Genomic DNA, 19,084 nt, shown 5'->3' with positions numbered 1-19,084 from the left:
ACTCCCACTCAGCCTGCAGCTTGATCCTGCTATAGGACTATTAATCCTGACTCTCTAGAGGGAAAACAGGAAGGTGGCTCTGGAAGGCAACGCCTAGAACTTAAATTTATTCTACTTATCTTTGGTGGCTACCATACTCAACAAAACCACTCCTGTACACTGTCTCACCCAAGTAGAAGATGGCAGATGATAGTTGAGAAAGGAAGTAAATATTATTCTGATTGTTGTTGGTTCTTTCAAAATTCTTCAGCTTCCTGAGACAATTCCCAGCCTTAGGTGATGAGGCAGATGCTGGAATGGTTCTTAGCCAACATGCAGAAAGGCACCAAACAAACTTCCTGTGACTAAGCACCATTCGCAGCAGTATTCAGTTCCCAGAGTCAGCAGCTCTCTCATTGAGCCAAGAAGGTTTGGGAGAAATGAGAAGGCTCTCAACCAACAACAGCAGTAAGGCATTCCCAGAGCATCTGCCCTTACAGATCTGCTTAAAACCAACAAGGAGTCCACAAAGTCATGGCACACATTTTATCCAGGACACTGCATGAGAAACACTACCATATAGAAGCAGTTGGTTAAAAAGACAACTTGTTTATGTCTTTACTTTGTAGTAAAACAAGTCAAGATTCAATCTCTCTTGTTTCTATTCAGGCCATTTGGAACAGGGGCCAAAACACATGGAAAGAAAACACAATCACACCCTACCTGGAGAAGGGGGTCTTCCTGCCTGCCACCTGGAAGCAAGATTCTTCCTGTTTCTACTGTGGCAAGTATATGCCATAGTGAGATGGAATGTTAAAACTGAACTATGGTATGGTATGTGATATGATACATAGTTCAGTAAGATAAAATTAATTAAACCCTAGATGGAAGGAATTTGAAAGGACGACTCTAGCTATTCCCTGGTAAAGGCAGTAACAAATGGGCTTAAAATAGGATGAGGAAATATCCTCCACAAATATTCTTTTGGGTAATCCACTGCAGTTTGTGACAGACGCATTGCATAGTTCAGACGCATTGCATAGTGCAGCCTCAAACTGGTGATCCTCTGCCTCTTGGGTGCTGGGATTGGAGACATTTATTACAGCTTCAAGGAGCTTCCTGATTTTGAGAAATGCAAAATGAAAACTTTTTGTCATCCATCTATCTTGTCTTTTTGTCTCTCTCAGTTCTAACACCAACAGACTTCAGGACTGAGAGAGGCTACAAGCCAGGCAGTTGTAGCACACACTTTAATCACAGCTCAGCACCTGGAGGGGGCGGCAGGTGGATGGGTCTCAGTTTGAGGTCAGCCTCATCTACTGAGCAAATTCTAGGGCAGACGAGACTATACAAAGAAACCCTGTCTTGAAAAAAACAAAAACAAAACAAAACAAAACCTCATAAACAAACAAAAAAGATGTGTGTGGAACAATAAAAGGTAATGAAATGATAAAATTATTTGAAGACTCATGAAATTCACAGCTATAAAATTTCTAAGAATACTCATTTCCTTTGTGGAACAAATTAAGGAAATGAAGTGCAGAAAAAGTAACTCACGTTCTAGGCAGGGTCCTGCAATCACCTGGCCTGGGTGCTGACTTTAGCCCAAGACTTGACATTATTGCTCTTTGCTGAGCTACTGCCCAGTGACAGGGGCACCAAGAGAAACTACTGGGCACATGCCTAAGCCCTAGGTTTTAGGAAATAGAACATTACCACATGGAGGATGATGCTGATTTCCAAAGAATGGCCTCTAGCTTGCTAATTCTTGTTAACAATGTACTTTACACAACAGATGTGTTTCTTGCCAGGCTGACTACAAACAGAATCCTCTTAAAATCCATATTGAGTTTAGTATGAAAGCTATTATGTGAACAAATACTAAAATAAAACATAGCAAGGTTTGTCTTATAAATCCCATATCCAGAGTATGAATTTGCTTATTAATGTAGGGCAGAGCATCTTACTTAGAGGGAAGATGGATCTTAATTTCACATAAGCTTTTTGCTGCACATATTTATTATTTATTATTCCTACTTTTTGGTTACTAGTCAAAAACAAAGGACTATTTGGCAGAGCATGGAGGCACACACCTTTAGTTCTGGCTCTTGGGAGGCAGAGGTAGGTTGAGTTTTTTGACTCTTAGTTCCAAGCCAGCCAATACACACAGTGAGATCCTTTCTGATAAACAAATACATATGAACAAGCAAAGGAGAAAGAGTGGAATTACTATATTTACCCAGTCCTCAACAATTTAAGAATGGGACAAATTTATTTTATTTTAGGGTCAGAATTTCATATTTATTCCCAGAAACACATTCTTAATATTTTGTCTTGAAAGCATTTGTTGCTGAAACATTTGTTCCATTCCCAGAATCCATGAAGTAGAAAGAGAGAACTCTTCAAGCTGTCTTGTGACCTCCACATGTGCCCTGTGACACATATATGCACACCTGAGTGTGTACATATAACGGTAAAAGTTATTCTATAAAGGAAACTTGTATATGAGATTTCTATTCTTAATGTCCCTTATAAAACATAATGTCATTCCTAAAGCATTTGGAATGTACCAAAATATGATAAAATTATGTTCAAGAATGTAAGCCTTAAGAAAATAATCAGAAATTGGGCATGGTGGCTTGTGCCTTTGATGCCAGATCTTGGGAGGCAGAGGCAGGCGGATCTCTGAGTTCTAGGACAGCCAGGGCTACGCAGAGAAACTTGGGGGGAGGGGAGGAAACAGAATATAAAATGATGCCAGAAGACATATGGGTCTAGACAAATGATGAAAGAGGTACTCTGGCCTATTCTCACCTACTACTGCAGGACAATCTGTCTATTCCAAGAAGTTTGCTCATACCACCTTATGAAATACTGTCAGGTTCTCATCTCTAAATTAGGGATACAGGGATCTGCAATTCTAAACCTTTTTTTTTTTTTTAATAGGCTGATTTGGAAACTGTTTTTCCTACACCCTTCTCTCCACCAGCTTAAAACCACAGCAAGTGATTTTAAAAAATAAAATAAAACAACCAAGAAGGCCAAATATCTCCAGCTGTCACCTCACACCCCTTGGAGTTATTGGGCATTTCAAATAGCCAAATCCTGTTACAAGCCTAGAACACTGAAAATGTAACGAGAGTGGGGACTTCACATCCACTTCACAAAGATCCTTCATGGGACGTGTGCTTAGGCAAATCTCTGGGTGGTAAAGGGGAGAAGGCTGGTATCTGGAAGTTCTTAAGATGTCTACGCAACTGAATGCCACCCTGCACACTCAGTCTCTCAGACTCCAGTACTCCTTGGCACATTATTAAAATGTAATGTTTAAGTACCTCATTAGAGGTGCCCACATATGATCTCTGAAATCAAGTGACAGAGATGTCTCCTGAAATACATGCTAAAGTTGGAGCCTCATAGCAAATGGGGTCTAGGTAACTACAGACAAGCCATTTTTGCTCTGTGCCTCAGTTCCCTTGTCTGTGAAGTGGTAAGTTTCCTCCCCCAAACCCCAGACTTATATGAAAAATAATGCATGTACCTGAAAATGCTACAGGATTCAAAACCTCACTACAGGATTATTCTTCAAAGTAAAGAGAAGTCAATTAAAATGATTCCTAAAACATAGGTTGCACATTCTAATACATTTTTCAAAAATGCAGGCTGATTTCAATATTTCCAAGGAGATGCTTCGCTCTGCTCCTCTGCTTGCTCTCTTGGCATCTGTTGTCAGAAGCAGCTAAGGAAAAGTAGATCCTAATGACATTAACGGTGAACCCAAGATCCCAGCAGTCACTGAAGTGAGGTGGGGGGGAAGGGGTGGTGGAAAGATAAACAGAATGAAGAAAGGAGGCTGGAAGAAAGGCAGAGAGGAGCAAGTTAATGAATAAAAACAAGTCCATCTTTCATCTCTTCCGGCTCCTACTGATGGCAGACGGTGTATTTAATCTGCTGAGAGACCAGATTTAAGGCTTCCTTTTGGCATAGTCCACCCATGAATTATTAATGCTTGCAGAAGCAATAGTACATCCGCTCACAGCATCAGAGAGGGCAATAATGATGAACCAAAATGTGAGTATTAAGTCCACACCCTTTTTCTATGACTCCCTCTCCCTTTCATTCTCCTTTATTTGACTGCTTTTTAGCTAAGCTTCAATTTATATTCAATATTCCCATAATATTTTTTATTATTCCCATAATAAAAAAATCATAACTGACAAATCTTATGTTAAGCATAGTTCTTGAGCACTGTGACCTTGAAGAAGCACACAACCCAGATGGTTCAAATACAAACACCTAAATACATGATGCAGGCCTCATCCCAGGACTAATTACTCTATGAGGGCGGGACATGCCTACTAACTGATGTAAATGCTACTGTTCTGGGTGTCACACTTTAACCACTAACCAAAAGCCTGCTTCTAGTTGCCAAATATGCACAGGGCAGGAGAGTCACACAGAAGGGAATTAAAGTCAACATCATGTAGAAAACTAATACAAAAGACAGAGTTGAACCACATGGCCCCAGCCCTTCCTGATGAGGTCTACAGTATATCCATTGCTCTAGTAACCGACTCCAGAAAAATAAGAAGACACGGGAAGATGCAAAGTTAAGAACTGTGTGCATGAACCCAAAGGTAGATTGATTTACAACTTTGTTCCCAAAGCGTGAGGGGGAACAGTCTTGTTTCTTCTGCTCCTCCCCATTCTTTCTTCTACTTTGTAGTCTGCTTTTATGTGTAATTAGTTCATCCTTTAAAATGAATAGTTCTAACAGTTTCACTCCAAACCTCTAGTTGTAACAAAAAATTCTTATAGATCTTCAACATAATCTGAGTTAGACATTAAAAATCAAGAGGAGAAAATTAGCAGAGGGTTTAGGCAAGAACCAAGAAAATTAAAAAAAAAAAAAAAAAAACACGTTTCAGGATACTTATTAAAAGAACAGAACATGCCTGTAGTCTCAGCACTTTGGGAGGCTATGACAACAGAATCCAGGGTCCAAGGCCAGCTTGACTATATAGTAAGACCCTGTCTCAGAAAACAGGAAAAGAATAAAATGTAGTTAAGTGCTGGATAAGCTAAAGTCCAACTTTTAAAATAAGGATGCAAATGCAAATTAAAATAACAACTACTATTGAGAGAGCAGGCATGGCAGTAGGCAAACAAAATGGTCCAGATGGGGACAGCAAGGTCAGAACTCCAAGGGGCACTTGCCACCAGTCCCTGATATGTCAGTCAGCTGTGGTAGGTGAACAACTACAGGGCTAAGGAAGCCCTAAGAACAGCAGATACTCAGACAGAATGGACTGACCATATTCAATGTTCTCCACATCACTTATGCCCCAGGCACTCTGAGAGTCTGGTCTGGTACATTTCCATTAGCAGCGGCAGCATCAGTTGACAGCCTGTCTGAAAATGCTGAGGCCAGGAGAGAAGGTGGTAGGGTAGGGAGAAGGATACAAAGGACAGATGGGAGGGAGAGAAGGAGCAAGTATAAAACAAAGGGTAAAAGGTAAAAACAAAATACCTTTCTTCTCATCTACTCTGAACCCTGACATTCTGGTCCACCTAAAGTCCCACACTTACTCTTGTATGCCACTTTGCATTTATTTAGCGTCTTAAGGTTTCTACTGTTGCAATGAAACACCTTAACAAAAGCAAGTTGAGGAAGAAAGGGTTATTGGCTTATAAGTCCACACCGATGTTCATCATCAAAGGAAGTCAGAGCAGGAACTCAACCAGGGCAGGAACCTGGAGGCAAGAGTTGATGCAGAGGCCATGAAGGGATGCTGCTTATTGGCCTGCTCCCCATGGTTTGCTCAGCCTGCTTTCTTATAGAATCCAGGACAAGTTGATAGGGAAGCGAGTATACACAGACCTCATCTTGTAACGGAAGCCCAGTGTAACACCCTTGATTGTGTTCTGAACATGACTGCAGATGGTTCTGACAGTGGCCAGTTTCTTTCTGTTACCCCACCAATTGTCAACACAGAGCCTTTTCTTTTTCTTTCCAAGAAGACTCAGATCTGCATTGATGTGATTGAAGTCCCATGGCAGAGTTCCCCCGAGGCCCTTCACAATGACTGTGCGGCTGGCCCTTCAGAATGATGTCGACATTTTCTGGAATGTCGACCGTCTGACTGCTGAGAATGGCCTTCATTCTCGCAGTAGCTGGGGCAAAGAGAGCACAAATTACTTTTCGAAGTAGTACCTTATACATCCTTATAAACCAGATGGTTGACCTCAAATCTTTCCCACAGGAAAAAAATAAATAGAAATATAACTTCAAATAAAACAGGCAAGAAGATATCCAAGAAACATAAAGACACACATTTAAAAAGCCACCAATGAAAAAACCAGTATTACATGCTAAGAAACATCTGTAAGCTCAGTATTCAGGAGGCCAAAGCAGGAGGTTTGTGAGTATAAGGCTAGCCTCAGCCAGAAAGCAAAACTCTGTCTCACAATATCAACAACAACAAAACAAAAACAAAAACAAAAACAACACCACAAAAAAATCCAACCACTCATATGTGGCATATGTGCAAACAAACACACAACAACCAAGTCAGTCGTGGTGGCCCATACCTGTAATTCCAGCATTTGGAAGACAGACATAGGAGGAACAACAGTATAAGGTTCTCCTCAACTACCTAAATAAATTGGAGGTCAGCCTGGACTACATCAGACCATCATTTAAGAACAAAATACAACCAAGCCTGCCAAATAACAGAAAGAACTGGCTCAGTGTCTGCAGAAAACAACCACATGAAAGTCACTCGACCAGGCCACTACCTGACACCCTCTTTAGTAAGGCAAGATAGTTACCTGGGTTCAAATCTAACATCTTAACAGTGGCTACTACTCTCTTCTGTTATTAATTTCTTCCCACTTCTGTCTTAGTTTCTTTTGCTGTTGCAGTGACAAAAAGAACTTAAGGAAGAAAGCATTTGTTTTAGCTCAGTTTAAGGTCCCTGTGGTGGTTTTGAAGGAGAATGGTTCTATTGGGAGTGGCACTATTTGAAAGAAATTGTGGCCTGGTTGGAATAAGTATTGGGGTGGCCTTTGAGGTTTCAAAAAGCCCATTCCAAGCCAAGTCTCATTCTCTTCCTGCTGCCTACAGATCCAGATGTAGAACTCTCGGGTACCTCTCCAGTACCGTGCCTGCCTGTGTGCCACCATGCTCCCTCCCCACTATGACTAAAATGGACTGAACCTCTGAACCTGTCAGCCAACCCAATTAAATGCTTTCTTTTATAAGAGCTGCCATGATCATGGTGTCTCTTCACAGCAAAAGAACACTGACTAAGACAGTATAGTTCATCACCACAGAGAAGACAAGGGAGCAGGAGCTTAAAATAGCTGATCCTATCTCATCACAATCAGGAAATAGAGAGAGATGAATGAGTGTGTGTAGAAATGTTCCTGCCCACAACTAAAATAGGTCTTCCCACGTCCATTAACATGATTGAAATAAACCTCCATAGCCATGCCCAGAGGCCCTTTGTTCCAGGTATCTCTAGATCCTGTCAAGTTGGCAATATTAACTAGGCATCATAATTTCTAAATAAAGGTGAGGCCAAACATTCGTTGGACCAGCAAGTACTCCAGTGAGGGATAAGTAACTAATGGGCAAAGCCCACTGAAAGAGAATTACACGGATAGCAGAGGTAATCTGATACAACACTAACAGTTCACAGAAAGCTCCTGACTGGTTTCTGCTCCCCAAATCTTCTGAAGCAGGGCAAAGGCACAGATTTTCAGAATAGCAAGAGTTCCAAATGGTCTGAGGGGGATAATAAAATGATTCAATGACTGTTCATGAAAGCTATGTGTTCCTTTTTACATTATGGAAAGCTTCTCAATTACAAAATAAAGTAAAACACTACATGCTGTTTTATAGGCACCTAACAGTTCTGAATAATAACAGCCATTCCAGGTCATCTCTAATGTATGTTTGATTCGATAATTCCTCAACTCTCTTAGAAACATGACAATTTCTCTTTTCTATGTTTCCTTTTTTAAAAGACTGGGTCTCACTTAGCCCAATCTGGTCTCAACTCACTAAGCAACAGAGGACAATCTTGAAGTTCTGATCTCTGTTGAGCATCCACCTCTTGGGTGCTAGGATTATATGTGTGCACTGCTACATCCAGTTTATGTGATGCTGAGAATCAAACTCCCAGCGCCCATATACGCAATGCAAATTTTCTACTGACTTAGTCATATTCCTAAGCCTGCTCTGTCATTTCAAACAGAATTTTTCACAACCCTGATATCTGGTTATCTTGTCCAAATAAACATTTTCAAATGGTAGCAGTTCCAACAACTTTATGAGACAGCAAGTCAGTCAAGGTGGTGCCTAGATCCATTTCCCAGGTTAGTTTTGGATCAAGTAAGTCTTACTGTAATGGTAAATGTTAACTTGACAAAATGTAAAATCACCTGAGAGGCTCAATGAGAAACTGTCCAGATTATGATAGCCTGTGGGCATGTCTGGGGTATTACCTTGATCACATTAATTGATATGGGAATGTGCCCACTGTTGGCGGCTCTATGTCCTAGGAAGGAAGTTTCACTGTTTAAGAATGGAGAAAGTGCGCTGAACATTAGCATACAAGCATTACTTCTCTGCACTCTGGTCTTGATTATGGATACAAAATGACCAGTCCCCCCATGCTCCTGCCAATTTAAACTCTTGCCAGAGTGGTAACCTGAATTGTGAGCCAAATAAACTCCTTTTCTATTGGTTTTTCAGAGTATTTGATCTCAGTGTTTAAATATGAACACTCCATATGCAATGGAACTTTCCTGTTCCCTGTTGGGTGTTCTCTTCAAGATCGGTAGTGTTAGTTTGTATTTAATATAAGAACCAGTTGGTCTAGAGGACGACGACACGCATAATGTCAGGCATTAATGTTCTGATGAATTCAACTCCCGCCTCCTAGAAGTGAGTAATTTTGCTGTAGATGACTTTTTCTTATATTCTAGAATACATGCAAAGTTGAGAGCTTTGTCTGTGTCTTTAAAATTCAAATACATATAATACCCTTAGGAAGCCAAATCATATTATACAATACAAGATTTCAACATTCCGGCACATTGCCAAAGCTTAATGGCCACTTAGACACAAAGTAAGGAAATGGGTCTGCATTAAGCCTACAAATAAGTCAACAATCAATAGTCCCGTATTACAGTAAAGATGTGATGTGCCCTTTAAATGGCTTCTAGCATCATCCTTCTGACTCAAGCTCAGCTTTAAAAACAAACAGAAGAAGACGATCAAACAAGAAATGATACACAACCTATTCTGAACAAGCACAAAACTTGGCATTTTGAACCAAACTTGCTTCTGGATTACACACAAGTCTTACTGTGCACCTCAAGGGCAGCAGTCTGAGAAATAATAGGCTGTGCTTTGGACAGTAAATTTAAACTGACAGTCCTCAAGCAGAAAACAATAGCCAGGAAGCAGCCCTTAGAGTATAAGTGAGTGAAAGGATTTGGTCCTCCTGTAACTTGTCCTCTCCTCAAATCCAGCAGGGCTATGCATCAAGGTTTGATTGTCCAGCTTTTTACTCATTCAACATAATTTTACTATTAAGTCTCCCCCCAAAACGAGCAAGACCTACCACATTCATTCAAAAGGTAGCACATCTGACCTGAGAAGATGACTCATGGGTAACAGTGCTTGCTAGGACCTGTGTTCCCCAGAACCCCCACAAAAATATGGGTTTGGCTACACACATACCTGTAAGCTCACCCCTACCACCGATAGGACAAAGACAGGTAGATCTCTGGGGCTTACTGGCCACCACCCTGGTCCCAGTTCACTGAGACCCTGTCTTAAGGGAGTGAAGCTGGGAGGACTAGAGGAGCACATCCATGTTCTCCTCTGGCTTCATGCACGCAGAGGTGCATGTGCCTACATACATATACAATTTAGATAAAAAATAACTGTATCTTTCTCAGCATATTTAAGATAATACAAATAGAAAACTTATTAAGAAAGGAACAACAGACTGGATGGTGATGATGTAAGCCTCCAACCCCAGTACTCGAGAAACAGAGGCAGGTGGATCTCTATGAATTTAAGGACAGTTTCATCTACAGAGCAAATTCCAGGGCAGCTAGGGCTCCACAGAAACCCTGTCTCAAAATCCCTCCCCTCCCCCCAAAAAGCAGCTTTTGAATTACTGATTGCCTATCACCACATTTCTTCAACACTAAGCCATCCAGGACAGCTTAGGGCCTCATCATGGAATCAGATGTCACTGTAAATACTCATAAACCTTCAAGGACCCACCAGGCCCTGCTCATTTAGAAGCCAGCCCTATTATGACAGCCTGACATACTTTGAGTATGGGAGGGCCTAACAGAGGAGAAAGTGCCCAGAGAATAGTACACCCACGGATTCTGCTTCCTTGAGGAAATTAAGTATATCATAAATTCCTATGTGTTCTGCCTGCTTTCAGATAGTAACAGCATTTTTAAAGCCATAGAGGAATGCACCTATATATCCTGTTGCTCATGTCATTCCAAAAAATAAACCAAATTAGGCAACAGTGAATAAAATTTAGTCAACAAAGTCACAGTCCACTTAAGAGTCTGTTGACCTGAATCTCCCCTTGTGTAGATACTACACAGCAGCCCGGTCTTGTTTGTAAATATGTTTTAGGAGACACAGGCACTTTCTTCAAAATGTCATGTCAGCTGCTACTGTTCTCTAAGTGCCCCAAGTTTCTGAAAAGTACCTCAGTCTCTCAACCCCTCCACAGTGAGAAGTAAGGGATAACTAGAGTGACTCATGGGCCTGCGCTGTTCCTGTGACAGTGCAAGTCATGTCTGTCAGAATGCAGGGCTCTGGCCTTAACAATGCTGAGGTTTTCTACCCCTCAAATCCAAAATGGAAGGTGGGCATTTGTAAAGCAGGAAAATGTTTTAAGCAGCAGCAACACAAGTGATGCTAAGTGACAAATGATGCTGCCATTCCACTCTTAGCTTCCTTCCTCTCACTGAACAAGAGTAAAAGCCTCTCCAGTCTGAGCCTCTCACTCTCTTTCTTCTCATAGGAGGCACTGGTGGTGGAGACACCAGTAACCTAGGCACCAAGTTTCATAACGACAGAGCCACACTTTGCAAATGCTGTTGGTCAAACAAAGGGGCCACATAAGGTTGCAACCCCAAGTGGAAATAAGATGGACCACAGAGCACAGGAGCAGCAGATCAGAGTGGTACACAGGGTCAAGGGTTGCCCACGGGAAATGCTGTCAATGCTTGACAAGGCTTTAACCCAAACCATATCCACTCCAGTGTCAAATAGTTCAGAAGATAAAAGGTCATGCTCATTTTTGGCTTCTAAACAAAGTCTTTTAAAGATGCTAGACTGAAGATGACAATTTGTGTTCCCCAGCTCCAGTGGGTGGTGCATCAAGAGATAGCAGCAGGTTGGGAGAGCTAATGAAAAAGGAGGGGATGCTTAAGTGCCAGTTCAAAGGCACAGCCCTGACAATATCTACCCTGCTCTATTCAAATGTTAGATAAATATTTTAGCTGTGGGCTTGTTCCAAATATTCAAAAAGAACTATTCCAACTTCTTTCCTCTTTAAGGTAGTAATTGATATTCTCCAGCTCACTACAGGATATAAGAAAGCCCTGGGAAGACAAAACAGCCTGTCATTTCCTACTTGCTCAGAATGCATTCAGCAGCCATTTGCTTGCTTGTTCTGAAAGCCTGGCATTCAAAAGCAAGTGTGAATGGATAAATAAAAGGACTGAAATTTTATATCCCTTGCTTACAGAAAAGCAGTTTCACATTTTCCACAAACCCCATTTGATTCCAAAGGTTACAATTTTTATTTCCATTCACCAAATAATGTAATTGTACTCTGCCACCAAACCACAATGGCTGCCTTTTCTCTGATCACAAGCAGGCAGGAAAATGTAATCATTTCAGTTCTCAGGATGCTAGTGTTGGTATACTTAACTATAAACCCAAGACAGGATGCACAGTAACCTGCACTTCTTTTTTTTTTTTGGGGGGGGGGGGGGTTGAGGGGTGGGGTTCAAGACATGGTTTCTCTGTGTAGTTTAGCTGTCTTGGAACTCGCCCTATAGACTAAGCTGGCCTGGAACTCACAGAGATCACCTGCCTCTGCCTCTGCCTCTTGGGTGTGTGCCACCACTACCCAGCCTATGAAGACACTTAATTTTGACAAGTTTGCTGGGTTTTTGGCAGCTGTGAGATTGACTTGGGGTCAAGGTTCATGGTCAAGGACATCAAATATGTTTGAATAGTGTGAGTATGGAAACTACTTTGTTCACATGGAAAACAAGGCCTGGCATAACTCTTGCCTCTGAGTTATGCAGCGCTGGGCACAGAAAGGTGTACGCTTTGCTAAATGCAGTTCAGTTGTCATGCAATCTTGGCCTTAACTTTACCTGTTATTCCAGAAAAGGGTTTCTCTTCAACCAATAGACCCCAGATGCTGCCACACTGATTCACTTGCTAGTGAGTCTTAAGTAACACTTACTACAGACTACATCAGGACCAGGAGAGACGCCGTTTCAAGCTGGGAAAAGACAAGGTTCAAATGTCCACTAAAATCTTCTAGTATCAGAGATGGAAAGTAGCTCAGTTGTTAAGAGCTCTTGCAGAGGACCAGTGCTCAGTTCCCAGCACCTATGTGGCAGTTCAAAACTACCCTTAACTCCTTCCTGTTCCAAGGGATCTGTCCCTAACTCCTCTTCTGACTCTATGTACATGGTGCACAAACATACATAAAGAAAAAACATACAACACATAAGAAAAATTTAAAGCCTTTAAAGAAAGAAAAGGTTACCTTGAACTTCCCATAGACTCTCTTAGGGTTGGGAGAGATACAATAAAAAAAAAATTAGTAAACACAAATGCCTATCTAAAAACTTCCAACCACAGAGTACATGAAAGAGGCTCATGTTTTCTATTATATGAAAATCAGTTTAGATTACCAATTGGTACAGAGACCCACTCAAGTATATGAAGTATAGTAGAGCAAGACAGAAGGAAGGTGTGTTTGGCCTACTCCCTCAGAACAGTAGCCAGCATGCAAATGGTGGCAAACCTTATGAGTGAACCTCATGTAAGCTTCCTACCACAACTCTGCTAGACCTTTCCAAGATGCACATGCTCAGCAGTTAAACTTCTAGACTCAGATGAAAAACAAAGCAACTAACTTCTTTAAAAATGGGCACATCCCAGCACTGAGAGGCAGAGGCCAATTTGTTTACACAGCAAGCTCCCAGCTAGCCAAGGCTTTCTAGTGAGACCCTGTCATACAGACAATCCAAGAGCCTGGCATAATGGCTCACAACTTAATCCCATCCCTCTGGAAGAAGTTAAGGCCAGTCTGTATCTACAACAATAACTCTCTCTCTCTCTCTCTCTCCCCCCCCCCCCTCTCTCACACACACACACACACACACACACACACACACACACACACACACACACGGAAGTCCAGTACTAAGATACTACTTGCCACTCTGACTAAGTCATCCTAAGGAGACATTTCCAGCTCACTGTTACAGAATTACCATTTGCACAGTGATGTTCCCAAAGAACTGCTACTCATTCTGCCAATCACTCTGGCAAATCCAACACTCTCTCCAGCAAACTGCACAGGATTTCTGCAACCTATTCCAAATGCACAATTAGTGAGCACACAACTTCTTTTCCTCTTCATGTTTTATATAGCTGTGTCTAAATGGTAATGTCTCTTTCTCAAGATAGAAAATCAAAAGACAAACTGAAAATATCAATTTGGATGATAAGGGGTTATAACACTGATTCATTTTTAAACTCACAAAGACATTTAGTTTTTCTTCTCGCTGTTTAAAAAATAAACTGAGTGGTCTAAGCATACTCTACATTTCCAAGAACAGAAAAAGAAAGAAAACACTGAATATTTTATCATAAATACAGTGTGGTAAGCAAACAGCTTAACAAGTATCTCAACACCAATGCTGTACATGTGACAGATCAGCTTTCCTGACTCAGAATGTTCTCATAATAATGTATCCTTTATTTAATACTTCTTCTCTTTACTCTCATAAAACAGTTCAATCTACTAATTAAGGCAGATTACAAAGCTGGAGGCCAGCATAGGCAACACAGTACTACCAGGGACCAAAAGCTACACTAAAAACTCTATGGGAACAAAAGGGGACAGCTTGCTGTGTTCAGTGCTTTATATGCAGCAGACCATTTGTAAATGAAAAGGTCTGGACTGAAATCTCTCTAACACATTATTGTCCAGTGACTTGTTTGGACAGAATGGGTGGCATTGAACTCTGGAATCAAGATGTGCGTAGTCAGCCCCACGTCCTAAAGAACAGCTATCTAAATGCCTACTCCAGGGCTCCCCATGGGTTCAGCTGAAGCTGTTTGAGGATTTTTAATGAAAGGTTTAACATTTCTGGTATTCAAATTTCTGGACTCAACACTGTAAAAGAATAAAATGCTATTGTTTTAGGGTACCTATTTGTATTAGTTTTGGGCAATTAGGTACAGTTATTGTAATCATTCCAGTATTGCTTTTTTCTAATGCCATTTAGAAACATTACAGCTTAACACTGGAAAATGCAGCTCCCATTTTTATGGCCTACCCATAGCCATTGAAATATGTTTGCAGTCTTTTTGATGTATAGCTTTTTGAAATATACAAGAAATGTAGAAAGAAAGAAAGAAAGAAAGAAAGAAAGAAAGAAAGAAAGAAAGAAAGAAAGGAGGGAGGGAGGGAGGGAGGGAGGGAGGGAGGGAGGAAGAAAAAAGAGGAAAGAAAGAAAGAAATTAAGAATCGAAGGAAGGAAAGAGAAAGAGACAGACAGACAGATAAACGCAGGACTATGTGAAACCATACTTATATTATTATATAATTCATTTCTGTCAATGACATATGAAGTCTATTCAGATCATGGTGAGGACATGCAATCTGTCCTTAATAATTTTTTTTGGTCAAGACTGAAGTGAGTATGTGGATTTATGTAAGCCCTGTGCCTAAAACTATAAAGCCACTTTGACTAGTCCAATATAGTCGATTCAGCAGTATGTCACATTACATTATTGCTCTTACATAGGTTTGCAGGCCTTCTTTATGATCGTTTCCAAAAAGCAAAATCAATAAACATTTTAAAAAATTCTATTAGGTATCATTCATATGTATATTTAAGTGGTTTCCAAGAAGTATTACTGTTGCTGGTCACAGCAACTTTTGGAAAATGCATTCTCAGTGCATGCCAACACCACTGATAAGGATAAACAAAACAGTAAAAACAAAACCCATATTAATCTCAAGCTCCATTAGAAACAGAAGGAAATATAATCAGTGTTTATCAAATAGGAAGAGACAGTCTACACGTGGAAAAATGGCCTGTGAACTTATAAGATGACAGACTGTGAGCAGTAAAGCCCTGACCAGCCTCTGTCAGAGTACCCCAGCCCATCCTTTTATGACAGTATCTTATTAACACATGTGACAGTGATACTCAGCATACAGGGTTACCATATAATATATTCTTGTCTCCAAAAAAAAAAAAGTAACATTTGAAAAATAAAAGTTTGTATATCAATGCAAAAGTCAATCAAGCAGGATGCAGTGACTCACACTACTGTAGCACTGAGGGAAGAGGCAATAAGATCACTGCAAGTTGTAGGCTTCCCAAGCTACTTAGTGAGTTTCAAGTCAGTTATAGCTACATATTGAAACTCTGTCTCATAAACAAAAAAAAGTTGCCTTCAGCATTCCACATGTCCCTTCCCTAAAATCACATACAGGTAAACAAACACACTGGAATATATATACAACTGTCTTAGATTATTTTTCATTTTAAAGGTATTCTGGCAAAGTCCAAGTAAGAGCTGGAAAATCTGAAATAGAAGAAACTTTAGTCTTAAAGTTCAAAGCTTTTCCCACACAAGACTAAAACTCACTGCAATAATCATTCCAAATTAAGAAATTCCTTCTGATGTAACTGAGCACACATTGCTAGGAAACCATCCACCAGGGTGCTGAAGGAGGATGCTCTTACATTAAGCAAATGGTTAGAAGAGATAATCTCTTACTTCTACAACCAGAGCCAGTCCCCTGGCAAAGTATCTGAGTTCTGTACATTCATACCATCTGATCAATGTTAGACATATTATGATAGAGCACCAACACTTGAGATCAGCCAGTATTTGTTAAAAAGACAAAATAAAAATTAAAACCTCTGGGTTTTTACATTTTGGGAATATCCTGTAATTGAGGAAATCACAAATATCGGTAATTTCTAATCTCCATTCAAAACTACATGTTTGCAAACTAGAATAAATGCAGAAATATAGAATCTAAGTAAATGGGTCTTCAAAGGGTAGTGACATACAGTATTAATTTAAGTCTGGCTCACAGAGAACACAATTACCACCCAATTTCTTCCTGGACTTGCCTTTGAGGAAACTGAATCCTTTAAATTTCAAAGGAAATTGGAGTAGGTGGTAGCACGGAACTCTGGAGTTCCGGGATCATGAGCCCAGGAACTTGAGCCAGACCACGCAAGAGCGAGTCCCATCTCAAGCAAACAAACAAAAACAGGAACAGGAAAACCAATGCAAACAGCATGAGCTTTCATTCCAACACAAAACTAATCAAACCATGAAGTTTCTTCTTAACAGTTTTATAGCAGTTTCTGATTAGATTAAAATAGCAAGTAACAGCTAGAGGTATGTTTGGCTCAATGAGACTCGGGTACTCTATTAGGTCATTTCCTGGTATCACTAATGCAGCCAAATACTTCCTGAAAATCATTGAGTTGATTTCAGTAAATAGTACTTTAAGTCCCAATACAAGCAAGATGCAAGAAGAAATATGAACAACAAATAGTAAAATTATCTGAGATCTAGTAAAGAAAGCAAGAGAAACTTAATTCCTGTCTCTGTACCCTTGGACAGAGCCCAAGTAAAGAGTGAAATATGTACTCAAAACCAAATTTATCTAAAAAGTAACAGGTTGGAATTGCTTTCTTAAATTTAGCCACAAAGAGCACCTGAAAACAACCCAATGATTCCCTCTAATCTCCAAACCTGAGACTCTTGTTCTTTTAGTTCCTGGGTAAGAAGAGAATTAATGAAGAACATGGTATTCTTCACTGGTGGAGAAAAGACCGTGCAGCTGGCAGCCCTTACCTGAATGTCTGTGTCCTTCACAGGCTCGAGGGGTTCAAAAGTGGTGGCTGCGCTCAGACTCTCCAGTCTCTGGGAGATATGGGATATGTCAAGTCCCCGTGACCCGAGAAGAACTGATCTATATGGGGATGCAGAACAGGAAGACAAGAGAGAAAAAGTAGTATTAGGGTATCTAACACATGCCAAAAAGTACTAGAGTTGTTTTCATTCAAAACCTCCTATCTTGGAGTAGAAGTAGGAGGCCAGAACAAATGGTAGAGCACCTGACTGGAAAACTTCCACCTTCTGGCCAGCTTTTATATGGCTGCTTTCTTACCTTCCTGTAAAGATCTACAAACTCAGACAGACATGGCACTGCATGTAGGAGTAAGATACCCAAACTAGCAATGACTGACTTAGAGAGAGGACCTCGTTACAGGATGAGACAATACAAACACCTTAAGCCAGTGAGCTCCAAACACACTGAGGAAATCCATGAGACAGATGCAATTATTCAACCCTGTTTTGCAGATGAGAAGCTAAGGTGCTGTAGTGATTTAAATATGTTTGGCCTAGGCAGTGGCATTATTGGGAGTGTGGCCTTGTTGGAATAGGTATGGCTTTGTTAAAGGAAGTGTGTCACTCCGTGGGTGGGCTTTGACACCCTCCTCCTAGATAGATGCCTGGGAGACAGTCAGTCTGCTCCTAGCTTCCTTCTGAACAAGATGTATAACTATCAGCTCCTTCTTCGTCATTCCTGCTATGCTACCACCTTGATAATAATGGTCTGAATCTCTGAATATGTAAGCCAATTAAATGTTGTCCTTTGTAAGAGTTGCCTTGGTTATAGTGTCTCTTTACAGCAATGGAATCCCTAATTAAGACAGGTGTGGAAAGATTAACCAACTTGTTCGAAGTTACACAACCAGGACACAGCAAACACAGATAATCTATTCTAGAACTAGAATGCAAACTCTTCACCACCACTCTATACTTAACTGCTCCTGGAAGGAAACGCAGGAAAGCAATAACACTTTAACTCCAGGAGTACCCAAGTCCAAACAGCTGAGGAAACTAACTGTCTGGGGCAGTAGCTGATAACTTGCTCAGGAGCAGTCAGACTAGAATCAAGGTCTAGTTCTGTTTGGCTTCTCTTCAAAATCCAGGTACCATACTACTGTACCTTCAAATTCCCTCTCTCTTGCTCAGCCAATAAGGTAACAGGCCATTTTCTGAACAAAAAAAATGCTTCTAAAGAGAGTTAGGAATATAGCCAACTTCATTTCTCCTCACCTAGGCAGCAAAACAATGAGTAAGTTCTGAATAAATGAATAGTCCAGTATGACACTGTTCATTAGTTAGAAAGGTTGAACCAGGAAGACTGAAAGCTCTAAGCTAGCGTGAGCTATAGGAGACCCCCCTTCTTTCAAAAATCAAAATAAAAACCAACAGATCTTCATTAATACCTAAAGGTCTTTAAAGAAAGAAATCTGGGTAAGTTAGGTCAGCTTTCTTGTTAAGATTTGCTTTTATTTCTATTTACTAATGTGTGTGTGTGTATGTACACGTACACATAAGTGCACCAGTGCCCATGAAAGTCACAAGATCCCTTGGAGCTAGAGTACAGATCACTTGACATTGGTGTTGGGAAGCAAATACAGGTCCTCTAGAGGGGCAACCAGGGCTTTCCACCTCTAAGCCATTTCTCCAGCTCCTTTGTTTTGTTTTTAGAAGTCTTGCTTTCAACTCCAAATATAGAAAATGGGCTTCCAGATTGCTATTTTTGTATTATGATTTGGTATTCCCAAAATGTGACTAACGAAGTATGCTTTCACCTTGAGTAAGAAGTTAGAAAGGTAGGCCGAATGAGACCCCAGATGCTGATGGAGGAGGAAGAAGAAGGGGGCTGCTGCTGCTGTAGCA

At 40.6% G+C, this 19,084-nt stretch overlaps 1 protein-coding gene across 1 annotated transcript in view; it reads right to left on the bottom strand.

Moving 5' to 3' along the window:
* Positions 1-19,084, bottom strand: part of NUP93 (nucleoporin 93) — a 92,074-nt gene that overhangs the window by 47,875 nt on the left and 25,115 nt on the right. The window contains exon 3 of the mRNA XM_080937377.1: positions 17,183-17,300. Within this exon, the coding sequence (XP_080793503.1) occupies positions 17,183-17,300 (118 nt within the window). The remainder of the gene's footprint in view (positions 1-17,182; positions 17,301-19,084) is intronic.

This window comes from Micromys minutus, assembly GCF_963924665.1.
Source record: "Micromys minutus genome assembly, chromosome: 24".
Lineage (NCBI taxonomy): Eukaryota > Metazoa > Chordata > Mammalia > Rodentia > Muridae > Micromys > Micromys minutus.
The sequence above is the reverse complement of the archived record's forward strand: the minus strand, read 5'-3'. Positions and strand labels throughout refer to the sequence as shown.